The sequence below is a fragment of the Zosterops lateralis genome, assembly GCF_965231275.1.
Source record: "Zosterops lateralis genome assembly, chromosome: 6".
Taxonomy (NCBI): Eukaryota; Metazoa; Chordata; class Aves; order Passeriformes; family Zosteropidae; genus Zosterops; species Zosterops lateralis.
Genome location: NC_139761.1, coordinates 47,680,116 through 47,704,940, shown reverse-complemented (window position 1 = coordinate 47,704,940; position 24,825 = coordinate 47,680,116). Strand labels below are relative to the sequence as shown.

Sequence of the window (24,825 nt, the reverse complement as noted above, 5' to 3'; positions counted from 1 at the left end):
ACATTAAATGTGAGATAAATACAGTTTGCAGTTGCATAAATCAAATGCATGCTTCCTAGGTTACCCTTAAGTACAAGCAGACTCTGTTGAAGAAATCTTTCCTACTACATCCTGATCCTGTTAATATTTATGCACACAGGAAGCTCCACTGAAGTCATGATGACGACTCATACACACAAAGTTAAACACACTGCACAATTGCAAGTCTCATGCCATAAAAACTTCACTCATAAATGTAAAACGTAATTTAGTTGCCTCTGCACATACACATTTAAGAAAAAAACAACCGGCATACAGTCTTGCCTTTTTTCCCCACCTCATCTAAAGCCATGGAAACTCTCAATAGGGCAGAATTGCCAGAGGCTCTACTCAATACAAATGAAATCCAGCTAGAAGTACTTTTTTGTTCAAATTATTGATGAAAAAAGGAACATTCTATATATAAATACATGTGCAAAGAAGCATATACATAAAAACATATGAAGAAATAAGAGTATTCTCCCATGCTGTTGTCCTCTATCTGTGCACAAAGTCAGATATTTGTCACTTTTTTCATGGCCTGGCAAATTACTAACAGGACTTTCATTTACTCATTGCCCTCCCAAGAGCAGTTAGCTCTCAGTGCTGAGATGCACTCTGCTCCTGTCAAACACAGAAGTCAAGAAACAAAATAACCTTTTTGGAAAACAAACTCACAGAAGTTTACTTTAGAAACTGCCAAGAAAAAGAAAGCCACCAAGAAGTCCAGTTGATCTTGGGTTTTTAGCCAGTTAATTGAACCCACTTAAGCTAACGTTGCGAAATAAAGTTCTTAATACATTCAATTTAAGTTATTTTCTCTCTGCTAACTCCTGGAACCTCCCTTCTCCTTAGGCACTGACACTCGCTGCTTTTCTGCACTGCAGCTACACCACACCTGCAGGGTTTATTCCAGTTTTGCCTACCAAGGGCCACTTAAAGCCATTCAAGAGCCACCAGCTAGTGACAGCTGGCAAATTCAAACCTGTCTCAGTAGTCTATCATATGTAATCAATTGCAAATAGAACTTCAACAGACTCATCCCATTATTTCCTAGCTAATTCCCCCTGGGAAAACAAGCCAGCAAGCTTCCACTTTGAATCATGAAGCTAGTTCTGCCCCTGCCTCTCCTCCCAGTTTCTCCCTTTCCCCTCCCTCTGCCTCAGTTCAGGGCACTGTTTCAGTTTTTGGGCTTGATATCCGTTATGTTATGTCAGCTGTTACATTACGCTTAAAACAATAGACTCCAGCTGGCTGAGGTCAGATGTGAAAACAAGGACCTAACAAAGCCAGAGACCCTCCAGTTATACTGAAATTGAGATACACACTGAATGTAGCACTTAATGACAAACTACTTTCCAGACATTTGGGCAAAGCATAAAGGAAACACCTGTCACTGCAAACATTACACACTAATCCAGATAAACCCTAAATTTAAAAATCTTTCTTTTCACTGCTTGGCTATAGCATGCACCAGTGTTCCACAGTTTTAATTTATTTTTTTTTCCAAGATGGAATTTGTATTACTCTGCTTGTTTACTAAAATAATAAATAGTGAGAAATATGTATAATTTAAAAAAAAATGTGTTTACTATGTTTCTTTTAGAGTTTACCAAGCGAATGTTGCAAGTTTGACATGGATTTACACCCCACAAAAGTTTAGTCAAATTTTAACCTGTAAGTAGGAAGGTTGACGAAAGTGAATAATAAATGTAACTGTGAATGAAACATGCCATTTTCAGTGATGGCATTTTCTTAGCTGCACCTTTGGACATAAATTTATTGGAATGTACCTATTCTTAAAAATAAAGAAAAAATAAAATAAAGAAACCACTGATCTACTGTGTGACTTAGGAAGGCAAATATATGCTCTTGGGAACAGGTGAAAAACTAATAACTCCAGAGAATATATCCCCTATTTTTTAAAACCCTGCAGACAATTTAAAAGCAATATTTCCTGAAAACCTTCACATTACTGCAGCTCCTCTGTGACAAGCTGGGATGCTCGCTCTGTGTGAAAGGACAACGTGGCACCCTGCTCATTCCTGTCTCTGGCAAAGACCCCCAGGCTGCCAGGGAGGGAGATCACCTTGTCAGATCATGTGGGCCACCAAGCAGCCAGCAGACGGCACCAATCCATCACCAGTGCCTTGTGCTGGCCCACAATCTGTCACCAGCCACACCCTGAGCTCCGGGAAGGTTGCTTTTCCTAGAGCCTGTCTTCATCTTCAGAGTCTGAGTCCCCAGAAATGCCTGGTACCTCACAGCCACCTCATCCCAAAGAGGAGAAATGCTAAATTCTGGTTCCTTCATGCACAGCAATGTAGCTGCAGAGTTTATTTTAAATGACAGTGTTCAGTTATGCCACTACACAACTCCAGGCACAGAAATCCCAGAGAAGGAATTTTTCTTTCCAAAGTTTGTAGAAAAGGCAGAAACAGAAGTAATCAATTTTTTTACATCCAAACCACTCCATTGTAGCAGACCAAAATAAGAATTCAAACCCACAATGTTTGGACCTTCTAGATAAATTGTATGCATAGATGTAAAAAGAGGTGTGGGTTTTCTCTATAAAAACTGCTGCTTATTCTTATAGTCTATATCTAAAGGCCATTCTTGGTGGTAACTTTAGAGAAATTTAGAAAAATAAACTTTTTCTTTTATCCCAACGGAATAGGAAACATCTAATAATACCAAGAGTGTACCTGGCAGGGCATAACATATTGGAAGTCTTTCTGTGTTTTAACAAGTTTAAGAATTTTTTCTTTCTCCTCCATGCAAACACTTGCCCAATTCATTTCACTGAAAGCATTAATTGTTCTCTTTTTTTTTTCTGAAAGCCATCCACACGATGAGCAATAAAGTAGACCAAATGGCATGAATTTTGTGGCTCCACCACAAAGTTGCCAGAGTTTTCTCTGGCACCAATGTTTACACTGCCCTTTTCTCCCATCTCTCTCTCCAGAAATTATGATTGCTAATTACTCGTATAAAATTCCCCAAGCCCATGTGGAAAAACATTTTTTATTAAGAGTTCACTTCTTCCAAAATACATTTTTATCTAGCTCAGGACACCATCCAAGGTCAGGAGGAGCCACCCCAGGAGAACACAGCGTGGTCCAATGCTGCCCTCTGCAGATTTCAAAGGGAAACTCCACCGCCCTTCTACAAGTTTTTGATTTTTAGCACATGTCAAAACAAAACCAGCTCATCTCTCCCTTACTGGTCTTAGCAAGCTTTCATTCCATATCACCTCTTCATTCCTCCTTAATTCAGGTTTCACCTACACCGAACCAGAGCAAGAGGCTTGTCTTTGATTTATTTTTTTTAATGAAAAAGCACCGATTTCATGAAATTGATTCAGCTGACCCTAACAGACAGCCTCAATTCCACGTTAGAAGCATCTGATTTGGCTCCCTTTGACCTGCTCAGAATGGACATAAAGCAGAATTTAAGCACATTCATGCAACCTTCTGAACCAAATGAATTAAATCCTTTTAACATCACATTTACATTAAAGACATAACTCTCTTCTGCAGGCCAGGGGAGTTGACAAGGGATTGCTCTGAGAACAGCTGGAACAAGTTAAGATCTTACTACCAGCAACATTTCAAACCAAGGCAGCTGATTTTGCAGTGAGGCAGATTAGAAGCACTCACGTTATCTGCCAGCACAGCTCAGCCATAAACATCAGAAGCAGGGGCTGAAATGCAGCCAGAAACACCTGGGTGCAGATTCAGGGGAAGATCCCTGTTCCAGCTACTCCTTAGACTGTTACCTCATTAAAAGGGGGGAGGGCAATTTTAATTTCTAATGGTGTTTTCTGAGCCTTCAAATCGCTCACAGCTGGCATTGTTCCTACAAACTAAAATGTAAAGAAGCCAACTTTGACTGAAAGCTGGGATTCTCCACTTCAGCTGCCAGCGGAGTGACAGAAAGGAAAGGCTGCAGTGAGTGACTCCCTGGACAGGTCTTTCTGCAGGTCCAACAAAGGAAAAAAGATTAAAGACCATAAATCCACTAGACACATCTTCTACACCAGCTGAGCTCACTTTGGGTCAGCCCAGGGGACATTGCTGAGGCTGCAAAGACAAATTTTTCACTTTCTCAGCTACAGTTGTTCTTCACAGTCTGTAGGTTAGATTAATCTGCAGAGCTGTCACCAGGCATCTTTTACAGATATTAAATTCATTTACTTTTTCAAAAGGATGAAAATGCACCAATGCAGATGGTGAGTCTGCATTTTGGCCTTCTTAAGCATGGAATATTATCAGGAAAGAAAACTGCTCTAAGCCCTTTGAACAGTGTATTCTCTGTGAAGACCACCTTCAGAAGCAAAAGCTGTAGGTGTTTTCCTCTTTCTTTCTCAAAAGACCCACAAAACACTCCAGCAAACAAAAGCCAAGGTTTATACTCAAAGCATTATATTAAAAAAGCAATATAAAGTAGATTTCCTATGGGCCTAGACTCTGTGCCAGTTCCTCATAATTGTAGGAATAATTTCAATGTCAATAAAGTAAATGTTAATAAACCAAAACTCTTGGCCTTTTATCTTAATTTGTATTTTTTAAAGTTTAAATATTGTTTAATCTCTTCAGTAAGAAGTATGCTAAAGTAGAAAAGGAACTTAAAACAGAAAGCTGGAAAGAATTTATACTTTCATCATAAAACATAGCCTTTTTCTTCTTCATTTTTTTATTTGGCGGGAATCAATATTGAAATGAGAATCCTACCAGAAAATAGCTTTTTCAGGCACACCAAATATCCCTTGGTTCAGCAGAATATTTAATCCCCTTGGATCAGGCACTTGGATTTTCTTAGATCATGCTGAGATAACAGCATTCTGCTGTGTTCTGGCACCATAAAAACCCTTGCTTACGAAAATAAAAGAAAAATATGGCCTCTCTGGGAACATACATCTCCGCACCGCTTTTTTTTTTTTTTCCCATAGTTTAGACATTGTAGTCTCAAAATCAATTTTTACACTGATATACCGCATTCCCTTTATGAGTCATGGCAAAAGCTCTCCCGCAGCACTATTTTACGCCGGCCAAGTGTACACAGGACTCTTCAGAAGGATGATGCTTTCACAGCCTTGGCTCAGACTCCAGCTCAAGCTGGGCAAGTGCCAGCCAGTAACCGGAGTCAAACCCCCTCCGACAGCACCATCTAGTGAAAAAAGGGGGGAAAATAAATACATGCAAATTTAAACAGTTTTCACTGCATTCTGGAAACGAACAAAAGGCCAATTCTCCCCTAATCTCCCATTACAACTGCATTTAGGTATAGCTTTCATCAAGGCTCTTTGCCTCGTGAAGTGTGGTGACAAGTAGAGAAAGATTCAGCAGCTAATTGTAAGCTTTTTGTCTAAATCTGGAACACCACTTGGAGCACATATAAACTTGCCTGTGTTTACTCCTCCAATGCTAAGCTTGTGTTTTTCTTGCTTTTATGAGAAATAGAAGCGTTTTTTAATGCTTTAAAATTACTGAAGGCATAACATCTTCTGTTTTGTGCTGTGCTAGTGGGAGGTGATATTTTATGACAAGCAGCCCCAGAATAAAATCAAAATAATATATACATATAATCTCAACAACTTTTTTAGCTTATACTTTCATGTTATAATAATTATATAATAATAACTATTGGTAAAGCATGAAATTATTTTTTATGAAAAAGGGCACACAGCTTCTATCTGTAACTTCAACGTGATAAGGCTCCCTGCTTTCAAAAAGACTACCTGCTGAGTTTATGCAGGTGTTTAGATCTTTTACAGGGTCAGAACCAAATACTTTGTCTATATGGAGGAAATAAAGCATTGTGGCTATTAACTGTGAGTGCTTTTAACGGACTTGTTTAATTAGTTTTTCAATCAGGAGGAACATATTCTGTTCTTTGCCCAATGCATCTTCAGTGCTATTTAATTCCAGTTTTGTGGGATTACTTGAGGCCTGAAACCACAACCTCTACATGGCTGCAGTTCCCTCATTCTCACTGCCCTGCCCAGCTAAGCCCAAGCAAAATCCATCTCCAGGATTCCCACATTCCTGGTAGGTTGCTGGTACACTGCTGCTCCTTCGAGCTCTCTCTCATTTAGTATTAATTTGTCAATCAAATCACTTGCCCTCCTTTGCTCACCTACAATGAGAATGTTACCTACTTGAATTTTCTGGCTCCAAATAAAAATCATTACTGTCAAATAATGAAAAATTCTTTTATAGACACAAAAAATAAAATAACTCCTACTGCAGAGCAGTAGAAAAAGTGCTCTCCTAATCTTTCGTTTCTCCTTACAGCATCATTTGGTTTGGAAGTTTGCATTCTGTCTTTTCCTGTTTTGTGTTGCAATCCCTACATGTTGTTACACTTTATTTTACTTCCTTCTTTCAACTTTGCAGTCTCTCTTCAACCAGCCCTCTGTGATTAAATCTCTCCCTAAGAATTCAGTTACATCTATTTTTTGACAGCTTGTAATGCTACCTTAAAGTCATAGAAAGATCTCTTAAGAAGTAAAAGAATAGGAAATTTCACTGTAGATGCCAACAGGAGTGAGATTCTGGCATTTATATTTGTGTTCCAAGATGCCACAACTCCTTGGAAAGTCCCACTGGAGCTGGATAGAGCAGAGAGCACATTGGCCCATCTACAGCTTTGGATGGATGGCTCCCCATAATCTCCACAGGCTTCATGAAAGTTACCACAGCTAATCCTTTAGGACAACAATATCAGACTGTGCCAATAATATTGAACAAACAGACAACTGCTTATTTCCCATAAAACCCATGGCAGGAGGATTTCAATTTTCGGAATTAGCCACAGTTTTTCTCACACTGTAGAACAGGAACACTGACACATCATTCACAGGTTCCCGCACTACTTAGAGAGGAAGAAAATACAGAATAGCAGAAATACATAATCCATACTGGATATTACACTGGATATGCAACCCTAAATGCTCTGCATGCACCTTACACTGCCTGTATTGCCCAGATACAGACAACACAGGATGAACAAACCAAACACAAGATCCATGATGTCACAGGGTGGGGGCAGGCAATGAAACCTTACAAGTTATGTTGTCACTAGAAGTTGTTTCACCAAGACAACACACACATAAAATATTATTATATATTGCAAAATGAGTGAGGCATTACCAGGATTTAAATTCATCACAGACATTGGCAGAAGTAATAGATAAAAAACCTACCAGTTACAGAATAAAATACCCAAAACAAATTAAATCTGTACATAATGGAAACACCAAATCACACACACACATATTAAAAAAAAAAAAATTAAAAAAAAGGTACCAAATGCAGAAATAAATCTTATGGATGCTCTTAGCTGGCACTATTTATGTTACACCTAGGTGTTCAAGCATCTTAAAAGTTAGTTAAAAATAATGTACAGCAATGAAGGCACTTCATACAGAAATAGTGGGATTGATGCTAAATTTAATATGCTATATTCTTATTCTTACAGCATTCATATTAGGTATAGAACCTCAGCATATTTCATAGATAAATTGACAAAAGTTATTAGAATTGATGGGGGTCTTAAGCAAATTTTTTCAAGTGAATAGTGGTAATATACCTAATGATATTACTGGAGCATTGCTACAATACCTGTTTTGAACAAATATTTCAATTGCTAGTAAGCATTTTCTCAATATAGTGACAGTGTTTCCACAAGGTAAATAATGGTAGTTTATTTATAAATGCAAAGGAATCAATGATTTAGCAAGGGATATCCCACTAGTGAGGTACAACAAATTCATAAAAGTTTGTATGTTTAAAATCATGCCTCTCCAACCTCAAAATTAAGTCTCTTCAATGAAATCCAGGCTGGCAGGACACAAATTCTCCTGAAGCTTTTGTTGATACATTTGTGTTGCAGCACGAGTGTACTATAAACACAGTGACTATGTTTTCTCTGTTGAAGGGAAAGAGCATAAGACAGGTAGAGCAAGTTGTCTTAATGTCAAAGGACATGAGTTTTCCACCTTTGAAACAAAGCTGGGTATGACACCAACTAAATGAAAGGACTTCCACTTACTTTTTTCTCCTGCTGTAGTGAGGTGTCTGGTCTTCAGCACAGCTGAAAAAAGTATTGACCCAAGAAATAGGAGGGATTCGAGCTTAATTAGAATAACTGTATGTGTTGGACACACCACAGGTGTCCTCAGTATAGGCCATAGAAGGTACCACTTCATTTCTGGATTACAATAACTTTTGTAATTTCTGTACTTTTACAGACTCATTAGGGAAAAGCAGAAAAGTCTCTTGTCAATTAAACCATAAGGAACATTTTGTTTGATATGGTGTTAGCTCAGGAGATCGGAATTTGCACATTAGGAACAAACACACATCAATCACATTAATGCCCACATACATACCATCCAAAATAATGTCCCTGTAGCAAGAGCTGCATACTGCTCAATTGTAGAAAGCACACTGAAGATGAGGCATATCAGCACAATAAGGAAGCTGCAGGGGAAAAAAAAATAAAAAAATGTAATCCAGTGTAATAACTTTTAGGGAGAATAGATAATTATGCCATCCCAAATCATCTGTTTACAATGAAATGTCATAGTATTGTATTATCCCAAAACACAGCTGGGAAATTTTGCATATCCTGCTTCCTGTTGCATAGTTTATTTCTCTTCAGACACTGAGGTTTCAGATTGGACATTATCAAATGAAACCATATGGTAACACTAGCTTCATCCTACCTCTAAGATTTGCTGTTTCCTGGCCTCTCATGAAAAGAGAATTCCTTGCTCTCTCCCATTTTAAGGACTACTTTGGCTGAGTCATCACACGACCCTCAAACATGTTTCAAATATTTGTCTTTTTGCTGATCCAAAGCCCAATAAACTGGAAAAAAAAATCACAGCTAAGCCAAAGTTTAATAGGCTATGCTATATACTGTCTTTTATAATTTATCCCTAAAAGGCCTCCCCCCCAAAAAAAAAGTCTGACATATGTCATTTGAAACAACCTAGGTTTGATTCCACCTAATTCCAAACCCCTGCCATGGGCAGAGTCACCTATCCCTAGAACGGGTTCATCAGAGCCCCACCCAGCCTGGCCTGGAACACTTCCGTGGATGGGGCTGATGCGTTTGTCCTTAGGGAAGGGGTCCTGGTTTCCAACATAAGATTTGGGACAGCCAGGGAAACAGCTCAGCTATCTGTAACCTTCCAGAAATCCTCTTCCCCCACCTGGGGAGCAGGGCTGCTCAGCCCTGCAGCCTCCACCTCCAAATCTCTCCCCTGAGCAGCTCCAGCTGTGCTCACCACCCCACAGGACTGCTCCTTCCCCTAAAGGAATGCAACACATTGGGGAAGAGAACCATTTAACACCCAAACTGGATGCCATCCACTACACAGTAGCCATAGGCAGCTTCCAGTTCCCAAAGAACTGCATGTTTCTTCTAAAAACACAACAAATCAGCAAGACCGAAAACATCCACTTGTTAAACACAAAGTTAGTTGTTAGGGCTACTTCTCAAAATTCTGTCGAGACAAGAAACACCAACCCTTTGTAATCAACTGAATCTTGCTGCAAAATCTACTAACTAAATCACCCATCTTGTTACACATCTCTTAAACAGTTAACCATTTTTTAACTACAAAAAATCCAAAACACCCAACAAAAAAGAATTGACATAGCAAATAAAACTGAACTCAAGAGAAGTATTAAACCAGGACATCAGATTGGCATAGCTCAGCTGAAGTCATCCAGAGCCTCTGCCTTTATTCATAGGAGTGAGCACTTCTTTGGGTGAATCTTTTGAAAGACCAAGCACTCAAGAAAACAAAATTGTGCTAAGGTTGACATAAGCTATGTCCCTCAATGATGGCTTCAAAATACAGCATAGGCAAGTCTAAAGCACAGAGACAAAAATGATGCCAGAATCAAAGAATCATTAAGGTTGGAAAAGACCTCTCAGACCAAGTCTGACCTCTGAGATTATTGAGTTCCAGCCTTTGAGATTGTGCTGCCAAATAGTGGAGAGAAAGTCTGTAGGTAATTAGGCATAAAGATCAAATAGATAATGAAATTAATAGGATAGAGATTACCACATATCAATACAAGTACCCATATAAAAATATACTTCACCTAAACAAAAAAAATATAAGTATGTGGGTGTTGAAATAATCTCTAAAGTCTTCTCATTTTACCCTGTATCTCTACTTTTGGGTATTCCTAAACATAAGTAAGCTGCGCAGACGAGGCAGGAGAATGCAAAGCTGAGTCAGTAATTTGAAACACTACATAAATGTTCCCTAAGTATCCAGCCCTTCTGTCTGTAATATTCTCACTACAGCACAAGAACAATACACATGACAATGTGAACATAAATGGGGTCAGTTGCACAGAGACAGCCGAGGCTCTCTGGATTCAAAGCCCAACATACATATGATCCCCAGTTCAAAGCTAACAATGAGTTGCAAGGGATGAGCAGTTCCAATTCACATTTACTGTGTCCCTTGATGGCAGTAGACAGGTTAGAATGCTTAACACAGCCAACACACGGAACCACAAGGGGGCAACAAAGCAAAGACTATCCCGTTCCTGTCCTTTTCCTAAAAAACCACAAAAACCTAATAAGCATTAAAGTTGAAAGTTCACGTACCGAAGTGCCAAAAGATAAATTTAGGGTCAGTCGTTTGCCAAACCTCTTTGCTTGTTCCTATTAGAGAAACTGATGGCTGAGGTAAGAACTGTCTCAAGTCCCAGTCACCCCACTACCTACCTACTGTTATGGGTTTTCATGCACATGGACCCATTTCAGTCTTACTAATTATATTTTTTTTTTTACCCCTAGAAAAGCTCTTACAATTCACTGCTGTGCTCTTTCCAGGCTGATGCAGGAGACACCTTCACAACCACAAATACACATTATGCCAAGCAAAACAAAGATGTTTGGTCAGGCACTGCTGCTTCATGTCTGTTTCTTTGGCATGAGAGAGATGACACCCACAAGGTGCCAGTGCAGCACCACAGCTGAGCTACTCATCCTGTTACACTGGCATTGCTATTTCACTTAGATCAATTGCACATAAGGAACAGAAGGTGCAAAATTAAGACATTAAACAAATACACATGGTGTTCTCATCCTCTGCCACGAGCCTACTGTTTGTTGTCTTCCAAAACTCGGCTTTGTTTTTGTTTTGGTATTAGTGTACTTGGTCCCTTCTCCACCTCCAAAGTATAAGAAGGGAGTGAGGCACCAGTAAAATAGAAAACAGTAAGTTTGGTGTTTGTTGTTTGGTTTTTTTTCCCCCTCTCATTTTTGACAGTTATCTCCTCTTTCTTCAGCTGGAAGTGGAACACAGATCCTCATTACTGCCTAAGCAGACAAGTCCACAGGAGTGAATCACAAACAACAGTTGCAGGGACAGACTCTGCCTCAAACTTGAATTTGCTTATGCAAAAATCATCCTGGGGCAATTTGACAGGCCAGCCTCAGAAAAGCAAACATTACAATTTTCACAAAATAACCTTATCACACCTTACTGTGATTGCTATTACTAGAGTAAAAAAACCCCAACCAACCCAAAAAAACCCAACCAACTTGTCTTGGTATCTTGATATAGATGCTAAGCATGTAAACTCTTCATCCAACCAGTAAATATCAGACAAACTAATGGGTGACTGACTCTACTATGCTTTAATTTTTTTAATATACATTTTTTCCTCTAAAGGAGAGATAGTCAGCAAACACCAGAATTTCCTAAACTCTAGCAGTCAGGGCTTCATCTCTTGCAAATCAGGAGTCTTTTATCTCCTGAAACCCATTGCTTGTTTACCCTCTATGCACAAATGTGACCATCTTCAAGAAAGGAAGCAGAGTGATGAGTTCAGGCTCTCGTCAGCTCTGATCTCACTCTGTGATTGTGGGGCCAAGCAAGCATTAGAGATGAGGAGATAGCCTCTGAAGTTTTTCATGTTGTTCCTCCCAGGTTACAAAGTAGCATCTGCTTCCATGTAGATGTCACATCTACTGCGTCAGCAGATGCAATCAAAATTACGTAGCTTTGTGGTTAAATCATATCTAACTGTGTTACTTTTTTTTTTAAAACCAAGAGTTTTGCAAGTGGCTGATCATCTCTGTACTTCTTGATTTGAAACCACACCACCACTGTTAAAGCAGCATGGACATTGCAAAGCTTTTTTTATTTTTCATGGACCCAGTTTTTGGTAGACTAGTACAAGGAGAGCTGTATCCTCTATTTTACTCGAAGCCAGTTTCTCTGGTTGTTTTTCCAGCCCAGTTTTCCCAGGCAGCTGCAATACCTGGTGGAGCCAGACCCAGCAGCGGAGCTCTCAGTGTGCATGAAACAGCACCAGGGTGCAGCACTCCAGTCACACTCTGAGCTCAGGGACATTCCCAGGCTGTAACTGGGCTCAGGATGTGTGTCTGTGCTACATCATCAAAAAAAAGAAAAGCATGAACACAGACACTGGTGTATAGAGAGTTACACAGGGCAGTGTCTGCACAGGTGTGCGTATGCAGGCAAACATTTAATACATAATAAATTTTGTCTTGTTTCATTGTGTCAGTCAGACAATTTAGGCATTCTTTTGTCTCAAACAGGTTTGAGAAGCTAGAGCATTTCCACAAAAGTATCATTCAGTAGACAAGGGAACATGGCCAGACAGCATGTGTGCTGTATTTAGCAACAGATAGGAAATACATTAAGAGCTAAAGGTAGATTTAATGTTTTCTGACTATTTTAGGATGTATTTTGACTTACAGACAGACCTATGGCTTTTTCCCTGACCTCAGTGTCAGCTGCAGGAACTTGACACATTATAGGCAGCTATCAGTACTGTGCAGCCTTCAGCCCTGAGCTACTGAGTTTTTTCTATATTTAACTATGATTTTTGAACATTAGCATGTCTTTTTTGTGGCTTGAAACAATGTGTGCAATGATCAAAGGAACAATAAACCACTTACTGAGAGATAACAATGCTCATTTAGTGAATGTCACAGGTAGGAGAACTGATAAAGGTTTATAAAATATGTCCAGCGATATGAACAGGAACATTAAAAAAAAACAGTGCATGAGACATGCTGGAAGTACTTAGTCACCAGATTAATACAGTCTCATGCACATGCAGTTGTTATCATCAAAACCAGTACTAAAATGTGGGTAGATTTCGTTCCTTCTTGCAGTGTTTCTTACATACTCCCAGTGAGAATCAGGAAAAGGCTGCCATTAGGATATAAACTGAGCTGAGACCTTAAATACATTTAATAGATGAGAAGGGACATGCAAAGTTCAGCTCAATTTATATCAACTTGAGCTCTAACCACCCAGGAAGACAGACAGTTTTTCCTTGTTCAATGTCAAAAGCTGCCTTAAGTCTGCTTTTTCTAACCATTTTTATTCATTACAGCTACCAGTCTTGAACTACTGGTGCTGTTGCATACAGGAATTATTATTTTAGCTGGTAACTGCCAGCTAAAAAGCATCTGTGCTTTTTTTTGTTGGCATGAGGTCAGTGGCTAGTTGTAGTTCATCTGCTCTGTCCTCTGGAGAAAATGACTGTAACCAAAAAATAAATATTCTGTGAAAAAAGAAAATATCTTTAGTGTGCTTCTATGTGCTAAACATGGTACCTAAGCCCCCTTCTTGAATCTGTCTGCCCTTATTTTTACACAACTAGATTGTCTTTCTTCGAATGCACAGCTCTGTTCAGTCACACACATCAGATCAGTCATCTATCCTGTAACTCAGGGGTGCTTTTGTTTATGGGATTTTGTTAGTTGGTGGGATTTTCTACAGAGAAAATAACTTTTTTTCTTCTTTTTTTCCATTTAGCTTCTAACTGTGACACATTTCTGAAGTAAACAAAGTAATTTAAAGTTTAACCTCCTTTAAGTATAGACCTTTACAAGAACTGGAAGGATGACATTGAGAATGAACAACACGAGTGTGCAGATTAAACTTGGGCAGATTCTTATCTCGATCATCATAATTTGCAAACTATGATGCTGCTGCATATCCAGTTCACATCAGTTCATTAAAACATACAACAGCATCGTTATTTCATCTCTCATCCCCATGGCTTATACTTGCTGACATGTTTCAGACTGTCAACTCAAAGGTCAATGGTGCCAGAAAAGGACATTTTCATGCAGCTTTCCAGGTTACAAATAGCATCATTGCAATGAGGATTTAGATAGACAACTTCAGGTAAGAGACACACTGAAGCCTCTTTCATTTTGTCATATATTCTGCTGCATTCCATGCCAACAAAGTAACTCCTTACTTAATTTACATCAGGAATATCCTTATGAAAAACTTCAACAGGTTTTTACTACTACATGTCAACATAAATCCCTGACCACCTCACATAGATATTTACACAACACAAACAAGAAAACATTCAGAACTAACCCATATCAAGTAATTTCTTACTACAGCGAGGCACCAGGTTTTTGTTCTTTCACTCAACGTAATTTAGGATTGCTCGAGAAAAAAAGAAACCTAAGAAAAGGTAAAAGAAGGGGAACAGGTAGAACTTGCGTAATAAAGGACAGCTGGTAAAAAGAGAAGAAAGAATTCTATGAAGATAAACAGCATTGCTAGGAATTTAATACATGTTGACAACTTATTTTATGGGATCATCAAGGTATAGTGTCAAGTACAAATACCAACCAGTGCTTTTAAAGGTGAGAAACTCAGGGTTGTTTTTAAAAAAGAAGCAAGATTTCACAAGGCAGAGAAAACTCTCATCCTTAATGAAATTCACTCAAGTAAACACCCCATATGTGTAGGTCTTATGCTGAACCCTTTAGAAGTCTGAACTGAATACTTATAGAATACTAACTCTGGCATGACTATGGAATATCAGAGCACAGTGCCAGGCTACTGACAGAAAGCTAAATAAGCATTTAATTATCCAGCTAATGGACACCAGAGGTCCTCCATCACTTACTCCATTAGAAATAAAAATGTTTGCAAGAGAACGGTCTGGTGAAGGTACACGGTTAGAAAGAAGGAGCCCTATACTCAACTCCTCTTTGCCCATACCTTAAGCCAACTTTAATACTCCTAATGATGCATTAAGTTTATTAACTACAGTAGCTGTTCATGTATTAGCATAAAAAAGAGAAAAATTATTAGCAAGGAGTTAAGAGACCAGCAACCTACACAAACCATACCTGAAAATGAAATAAGTTTAAAAAAGAATAAATACATAGAGAAGTACTTTAGTGCCAATGAAAAAAAAAAAATAATAAAAATTGTGGTCTAAGTCTCTGGCCATGGAAGCTCTTTGCATGTTTTCCTCTAAGGATTTGTCATCTCTTCTTCTGTTTTGTTTTGGAGGCAGGGGAAGGAAGGAGGGGTACAGCCCCTCCCCATCTTGCAGCCTCTCTGTGGCAGGAGGATGCCCAGCAGAAGGGGAAGCACACTCATACTCATGGAGACAAGCATGACTCCCTCCAGGAACTGCCTACAACAGTTTCCTGTCCAACACACGCTTCCTCTCTGTTATGTCCAACACAGGTCAAGCTTGCAGACAGGTCACTGTTCTCAGCTGTCACTTACCATCAAAAACTCTTCAACAGACAAAGTGCAAATGCTCTGTTTGTCTTAGCTTAGCTCTATCAGATGGAGCTTCCTGTTAATATGTATTTGTTCCAACTCCTAAGGCAAAGTAGAGTTGGTGCTTCCTGAAGGAAACAATGGCATAATTTTTAACCAGCTCCACAAGTCCTTGTCAAAGAAATGCTCTCTTCTGGCTCCCATGTAGGGAAGCATATTTATTCCATAAGAAAGATCACATACACTATCTGATACTATGAAAAATAGGTTAACTATACAGCTAAATAGGCAAGGCTTCTATCACACTTACCTGGCTCTTCTGGGAGCTTAAAGTCTGTAAAAATGATTTAAATTACAGGCAGTGTACCAAAGCACAAAGCACACAATGAATCAAAAGTCATTTAGGATACAGCACCAGAATTATTGCAGGAAAGGCCTGTAAGGTCTTGGCAAAGGTTATGATTGCAGTAGAAATGCAAACCAGACGTCAAGATGCTTCAAGAGGAGAGGTTAACTACTCACAAAAAGCAATGTTATTGCATCCTCCAACAAGGTATCGGTTCCTTTGAGAACAGACACGGATTAGCAGGAAAAAAGATGACAGGTACTGACTAATCAAGTGGAAAACAAATGCTCTATTTTTAAAACAAGTGCATGACCAAGAGATGTGAACCACTGGACTGCAGAAAATTTATCAGCCCTCCTCAGCTAGTTCACAAGCTTCCAATGTGCCTCATCATTAACATGAAACCCCAACACAGCAACACGACAGCCATGGAAGGGGTGAGTTCACATGTGCAGTAAGGGCATTCACCCAACACTAGAAATCAAGAGAATTTTTGCAGTTTTCTTTGCATCAGGCTTAACTAGGGGAAAAGGTGTCATTTTTTTATCAGCCAGTTCTGGAGATGTGTTCTTTTAATGGGGGAGAAGAAAAATGTTCTAGAAACTGAGTGCCGCAATACAAGTAAAACTTGGTTTGTAGTTGGAGTTTTATACAGTTCAATACACCACTATCCCACTTTTCTTGTAACATGAGATTTAAGGCAACAGAGTTTAAATCATCTAGTATCCAAATATTAAAAGAAAATTACTAAAAGTTCTCAGACTATAAAACGCAGCTTCTGAAAAATTGCCAAGACTAGACTATTCCTCTGCTTTAATTAAAATAAATTAAATAAATGTTATTAAATTAAATTAAATTAATCTTTCTAAATAAAATACCGTTTTTAAAAAATAAATACTTTTAATACTTACTTTCCTTAAATACATAACACTTCTTTCAACAAGAAACAAAACAAGACAGAAGAAAGGAAACATTGCCTCCACACCAAAGGAGAAAGGCACTACGCCACAACCTTGCACAGCTGATGTACTAGTGCATGAAAATTTGGAGGCTAATTGTATGGCAGTACCAATCAGGGTTCTAAATGTTCCATAAAGAAATACCCACATTTCTAGCTCTCTAAAAACCCCTCCATGACAGGCAACTAATATTGATATTTTTGACAGCATCCTTTGTTCTTCAATTCTGAATAGAGTGAAACAGTGAAAGGGACTAAAAATCAACAGATAGATAAATGTACAAATGGGGAAAAAGCAAACATACTTTGAGCCACTGACCTGGACAGATACTTAATGTGATTTATTGCAAATGCCACAAAAGTGATACCAGACCTGAGCAACTGGCCTGCCTCCTCACCTGATGCCCCCCAAATGACTTTTCGAGCTCCTCTCTCCTAAAACCAGCGTGTCTGAAAGGCACTTTCATCAGTGCTGACAAGTAAGATGAAGACCGTGAGAAAGATCTGAAGCTGGGATAAGTGCTCTCACCAGGGTTTCCATTATGACTCTCTGCTTTAATTATTTAAGGGTAGAGTTGACAGATGCTTTCACAGAAATCAGTCTTGTCATCGTCTTTTGAGCTTTTCCACATTCAGCTCTCAGCTGCACTTTTCTAGGGGCACTGAGGGGAGAAACATGGCACTCTTCATGTATTACAGCTTAGAAACAAGGAAGAGAAACTACAGGACAGGTTAACATTCCTAAGGTGAAAGCAGAGGGATTCAGCAAACAGACATATTTCCAGGGGAGAGAAAGTATTTGCTGAGGGAAAGATGTGACACTTGAGAGCTATGGCAACTTGACTTCTTAGTTTGCTTTAAGCATGATGGAAAGTTCAAGTGCCCCTGGAAGAAAAGAATGAAGAGATTCTAGCTGCCACAGGCAGCTTTTAATTTTCTGATGAGAGAATCTTTCTGTAAATGCAAAAATCTCTATAAATGCATGCCATGAAACACAGGAATGCTCAATACTCAATTTCCTCAAAAAAGTCCAAACAGATTAAATTTCCAAAGTGAAATCCACACTATGCTTAAAGAGCTTTAGCTTTGTCCCCTCACCACACAACAGAGTTTTTCAGGCTGAAAGTATCAGGATAATTATTTCTATTATTCCAGCAGTCAATTTGGCTGTTAGTAGAAATTCCAGTCATCTATAGCAAGGCTAAAAGTTCTGCTGTATCATTCGAACTCACCTGACCTGAATTAAGCAAGGTAACATTAAACAAGGTAACAATGTTTCAAGAAAGTTATAATCAGTTCTGAGGCCTGCATCTGAGAGGCATTTCAAGCTGGTTTAGGGTCCAAAATACTAATGTTTAAAAATGGGACTTCAAACTTGAAGACTCAATGAGCAAAGAAATTCCTTGTAAGAGAAGTTAAGTTGAAGTAATAGAAGATGTTAGAAGCTTTATACACCAAACCTTACAGGAAAGGCTCCTAATCAGGAATACAGTGGCTCTATGTAACATTGAAAAATAATATGTAATCAACTATTAATTGGACAAGCAACCCTGCTTGTCCTAATTGTGCTTCGCTTTTCACTTGCCCACCCGCTTCCAACTCTAAAAGCCACAAGGCATCAGAACATTTCTGGGAATAGTCTTTTGATGCTGTGGGAAAAAGAAACCCTATTTATCTTGTAGTAAAATCTCAGATTCTGTCAGGTAACTTCCAGAAAAAGGAAGTTGTATCATGAAAATTCACTGGTGAAAAAGACTTGAGAGATGGTAACATTTTGTGGCACATCTGAAGGCCAGAGTCTTGGGAGGGGAAAGCCACCATAGTACCATAATTCTGGTGTATCACTGCAGAAGAGCATGAGGAAGTCAAAGTCCAGTGCCTGAAAGCACCCTGCTATTCCAGTGTTAAAACAGACATAAAATTATTTATCTTACAGCTCTTACTGGAGCATTCAAACTACACATAGCAAGTGCTTGCTATCAGCATGCAATACATTTCTGAAAACAGTGATAGAAGTCAGAAAGAGGCAAAAACAATCGTTTTTCACATTGCAAAGCCCAACATTATATGTAAAAGCTTGAATATTAAATAGTTTCAATTGCATGGAGGAAAGCATGCAGCACATCTACAACATTAAGATATCAAAAATATTAAATTACACAAATTCAGAACTCAAAAGAATTCCAGAATCCTACCTCCTTTAGGCTTTATAAGTATCAGAAAAAAATAGGACATTAAACCCGAATCCATATATTTTCTGCACATCCCTTTCTAAAATGCCAATATTTCTATGTGTGTATTTAGTTTTATATGTGGTGCTGTACAATGAAAAATAATAAACATAAATTTGTAACATATTTAAGCAGAAGGGGGCAAGACTTGATGAGAAGCAGACCTGGAAGGGGTCTCTTCTGGAAGTCATCATTTCATGGCTAAACTACCAGGAAATATCAAACTATGACTTTCTGTCAAAGTTCAGTGCCCTTGGGATTAAGCTGCCATTTCAAGTGTATGTTTAGAACGTGCCTAAAATGTATTGATAAGAGCTGCCAACACGTTAACAACATCCATTCGAGTAACACATGACCTCATGGCAAAATCATATTCCAAGATACTACTCTTGGCCCTGAAACACCAGCCATTTTAAAGGAGTATTAACAACATTCCAGCAGCATCCAAAAGCCTGAGGGAAGCACAGGGTCAGGTTCAGCCACCCCTGTGACACTGCACTAATGTGTGTCATTCCACGCACGCAACTGGCTGCCAACCATGATGTGCAATAAGAAACTCTCTGGCATTTGTTTCTTGGGGTCTACTAATTCCACCAATTCAGTCATAGGAATTTACTGTTTAGACTCCTAGATTCTGGTAGCACTGCACAGAGAGAGAAAAGGCAGACCTGAAAGATGCAGAGAGAAACAACAGAATCACTCATCAAGAACACTGAACTTTCTGCTTTGCTTTTTAAAGAAACAAGGATTTCTATGGTTACAGCAAAAGCTATTAAAAGCAGGCTAAAATTTTGAAAGTGTATCATAATTAAACCATTACAAACTTCCATGCATCTAACCATCCATAAAATCCTTCAATGTAAGGAACAGATTTGCAGGTGTGTTCTTCATCCAGGAACACAGCCATTATTCTTTTGAATAATTTTTTAACTTAAAGCGTTGATCCCTTTTGAACATGTAGTTCAAGTTACAGATACTAATTGTTTCTGACCAATCAATCCTTATAAACTACAAAGTTAGTCAAGTGGAAGATTCAGGATCCTTATTCTATGCTGACAAATTTCACAATAACTGAAACCAGGCAAAAACTGATATGGAGGACGTACTAGCCACCTTGCAAGTCAAAAGACAAATGAAAGAAAATGACAGAAGATAAAAATAAGTTTACCTCCCTTTTGAAACTGCAGCTTTAAAGAAATATTTACTTTGTATTTCCAAATTATTCTAGAAACAGGTGCAGAATAAAACACAACTTCCTTTTTATTGGAAGTTTTTTTCAGAACAGGCTAAGTCCTATGGAGTTCAGAATTTCAGGCCTGACCACTAAGAGTTTCTTATTTTCAAAAAAAAAAGTTTAATTTCCTTGTAGTCCTCAGGACTAATTGGAGACAGAGGCGGTCAGAGCGGGTCACTCTGTTTATCAATATTAAAACCTGATCTGCAATGATCAATATTGTTTTAAAAGATGCAAAGCGCTTCAAAAGCTACAGAAGGCTGAGGAACACCAAAGTCATCATTCCCTGAAGCACAAGCCTGAAGGACACAGTTTGATTACAGCCATTATTGAAATGGCACCTGTGCCATTGGAGAATTCTTCTCTCTGCAGTTTCACCTTCGTCAGTACAAACAAAAGCATTGTTCTACTTGGAAAAGTCTTTGGCAGCGGAATGGGGAAAATAACAAAGTATCTCTAATGTGCATAGCACGTAACATTTGTTTCACAATCTGATGAAGCAAATTAATTTCTTGACCAGCTGACAGGATATGCTTAATTAAAAGGGGAAAAAAAGTGTGGAAGGGAGGTTTCTTAATCTGTGTACTCCCTTTCTCCTTCTCCAAGGAATTGCTGGGCAGATTCCTGCTCCATGCAGTCTGCGTGTGACTTTCACCTGAAACAACCCCAAATGTCAGAAATCCAGAACCAGTGAAATACTCTTGCTTTTATGCTTCTTAGATATTGTTTATATTTTTTTCAGTTTTTGTTAGATAAATACAGTAGATGGTGACACACATTTTGACTATCTGCTGCTCAAAGGGATACAACCATTAAAAAAGGTAAGGAAAAAAAGTAAATACCAAGGTGTCTTTCCCATAAAACAATCACCTTTTGATAAGGTAATTAACACTACTGGTCTCAAATAAAATTTTCAAAATGGATCTAAGGACAACTAATTTATAAACCTAATGTTTTTGAGATTTCCTTTTATATACTGTTTCTCACTGCTCAACAAATATCAAGATAAAGTCATGCTACTCTGAGATATCCTAATCAATTCTTAATTGGGGAGAGGGATTCACATCATTCATCTCTGACACAGACTTCTGGGAGAATTGTATTTGTTATAAAAAATATTATTATTTTTGGTATGACTCTGGCTTCAGACCTACATTTGAGCTCCAAAAGACCTAGTATTGCAGATCCATAAAAAGTGGGACACACCAGCAAAAACAATATTTGTGTTTGAGCACTGAACCTCCTCATAATATACACTTCAACACAAAAATCAAAACCAAAAGAAACCAAACAAAAAAAAATCCCCACAATTATTCTGAACAGTGAGAAGCTTCTTTATCTGAAACAATAAACCCTGAACTTTTAGAAGTCATCTGTGGAGCTTTTGTTCTTTGCTCAAGTTGGCAGAGATGGTTCTCATTCACCTTAGCCACTTAAGCATAAGTTATAATATTATCACACCCACAGTAGGGAGCTCCAGAAATAGGCTCCTTTTTAACCAATTAAAATCCCCTGTTTGAAAGGTTTTGTTGGTTTGTGGGTTGTTGTTGTGGTGTTTTTTTTTTTTTTTTCCTGAGACTAACTCCTTTACCTAAAAGTAAATGATCAGATATAAGTTGCTGCTGCTCTCTACTACGGTTAAGACACAGGAGCCCAGGAACAATCTGAGGATGGAAACTGCCTTGAGTTCGGTATTCATAAGAGTCAGGGGAGAAAAAAAAAAGATTCACTGGAGAAAGAAATGATGTGTCTGGAGAAACACAGGTGTGGGAGAATCGAGGGAAGACTCCAGCAGATGGCCCTAAAGCAACAGCAAGGCTCAGCACAGCTCAGGCACAGCCAGTGCCATTCCCAGTGACCTTCTGTACACCCAGCAAAGGCAATCACAATCCCAACTCCACTGAGGTCTGCTGGGACTGATGCATTTAAGAATGCACAGTTGTTTCACTAAAGTGAGTAAAAGCTTTACTTAATTTTGTTAGTTAGTTAAGAACATATGCCAATACACAAAACTAAATCTAGTCAAAAGTTGTGATCACTTAAACAGACATTTATTGTTTAAAGTTAAATTTTTCCAAGGACAAAAATTTCTAATTTTTATGTTTACAGAGTTGCACAGCTTTTCAAAAGCTCCTTTCATTGTGATTAAAAAAACTTCAAATCATTGTAGAAACTATTTTAGGCAGACATTTCCAGTGTATTTTAGGAAGAAATTTGCCATTAATAGAAAGTTAGAACAAGAGTAGAACACATAATTCATTGCATGCCATTACTCACACACTTCCAAAGTTAGTTGTGTCAAAAAGCCCTTTTAAGAAACTTAGGTATGGTTTCCCATACAAGGACATTTAGAAAGCACACGCTCAAACAGCAATGCATTCTGGTCAAAAATCACTGCATTCTGAAATGGCCCTTTCAGGCCTCACATGCAAGTGTCTGCCTTAAATCCATCCCTTCACAAAATGTTTCACTAATCACTGAAGAATCAAACTGGCCTTCATAGGCAGGAATATGCAGAAGGTATGCTTGGTCCCAAGGAGGTGTGCTGATTAATGAACTTGCCGTCTAACTTAATAAAGAGGCAAAAAGAAATAAGATTCTAACTTTTCAGTTTTTATTTTTTAAGTGAAGAAATGGGATAAAGAGTATCAGATCAGATCACAGAAGCATAGAGTAGTTTGAGTTGGCTTGATTCCTTTAAATATCCTTTACACTTGCTTAAGTTCCAAACCCCTGCCATAGGCAGGGAGAACTTCCAGTATCCCAGGCTGCTCAGAGCCCCATCCAACCTGGCCTCGAACACTGCCAGGGATGGGCTATCCATAACTCTTCTGAGGACAAGTTTTAAAGAAATTCAGTACTATCTAGTTCTCTTAATCTGCTTTTTCCTTAAATTCCACCACCTTCTTATTCACCAGCTATGAACTCATCATGCATAAAGTCTGAGACTTCAAAACTATGCTACGGACCAAGAAATTAAAGTTCTGCATAACTTCTACCCCAATATTCTTTCTGATCTCACATAGTTCCCTTGCTCTTCCAGACTGACCTTTACTGAAAGCATACTGCACGCCTCTCTGCAGGCACAGAGCACATGCTTTGGTCGTGTTAACATTGAAAAAGAAAAAGCAAAGTGGATGCCAGCTACTTTCTACCTCCTCAGTGCATGCAAATTTCCACTGCAGTGACCCATGGAGCAATTATCACCCTCATTTGCCAGCAAAGAAAACTGAACAGCAGGGAGATTAAGTGACTTGTACAAGGTCATGTAGCACGTGTGATGCAGAAGTGAAGATAGATCCCAAAGGATTTGGCTTCCCAGAGTGAGTTTCACACAGCTGGGCCAGCTCTTTGCATTGAAGAAGCCAGCAGGCAAGGGGAGAGCAGCCTCATGTAAGTCACAGCGGGCAAAGACAGAAGTCAGCACCTCTGAGCCACTCCCAGTTCCAGTAAAGCCACCACCAAGCCTCAGCACAGATACTGCAGATGCTGTTAGGGCAGAAGGGACAAAGGTGCTGCATCCCAACAAATCCAGCACACCCACCAGCTTGCTGCCCACCTTCTCTGGTGCCCAATGCTGAGCACCCTGCTGGTCAGCCTGATCAAGGGGGAAGGCTTGAAAAACTGGGACCATCCTCAATAAAGACCCTGACCCAATCCATATGTATCCCTGGTGCTCTCTTGTCTTCTGAGGGAGGGCTCCAGATGGGGAGAGCAACCCCTGCATCCCCCACCTTGGCAAAGCAGGGACATCCTGCCTGAGGGGCAGGGGCATGGAGAATGTGGACCAAACACTGAGGCTGCTTTGGCCATGCCAAAGGTTCTCACCCTCATTTTTAACATCCATCTTTCCTGTCATGATGAGCTATGTAGCTGCTTAAATAGTAAAAAATTTGCATCTTTTTGAAGAAGTTTACAGAAGAGTCACTTCTAAACACATAGAGAAACTATTTGCTTGATAATTTTACTCAAAGGAGTGAAAGCAAAAATAGAAGTTGATAAGAGAAATTTATACAGAGTGGGTAAGCTGAAGGCCTTAAAAATGGAATCATCTAGCTTTTATACCTGAGACCAACTGAAAGGGGGAGACCACTGGTAAAGATAACAGAGCAGAAAAAGGGCAAAATCATCCAATTAGAAACAAACAAACAAAAAACCCCAAAACAAAAACCCAAAGAAAAAAAGTGCTTTTTAGCAGCATATATGTTTTCAAGCAGAGTAAGACTGCATTTATCAAAGATAAAACAAAATAGTAATTCAAATACAGGATGGCAATAACTTATCTAAGTTTTAAGTACCAAAAGGCACCCAAGAACCCTCTATTGCTCCTTGCATCTTATATTAGAAAAATAAGAATCCGTGTTGAAGATAAAATCCCATGTAACAATCCAGAGCATTAAGGAAGATGAGTGTTTCCTATCAGAGACAAGTGTGTAGCACTGTAGCCAGGTGACTTTTTCCTTTATAAAT

At 38.9% G+C, this 24,825-nt stretch overlaps 1 protein-coding gene across 1 annotated transcript in view; it reads right to left on the bottom strand.

The window, feature by feature from the left end:
• KCNQ1 (potassium voltage-gated channel subfamily Q member 1) overlaps positions 1–24,825 on the bottom strand; it is a gene marked incomplete at its 5' end in the record, with an annotated part of 329,667 nt that overhangs the window by 281,091 nt on the left and 23,751 nt on the right. The window contains one exon of the mRNA XM_083864290.1: positions 8,414–8,504. Coding sequence (XP_083720416.1) covers positions 8,414–8,504 — 91 coding nt within the window. The remainder of the gene's footprint in view (positions 1–8,413; positions 8,505–24,825) is intronic.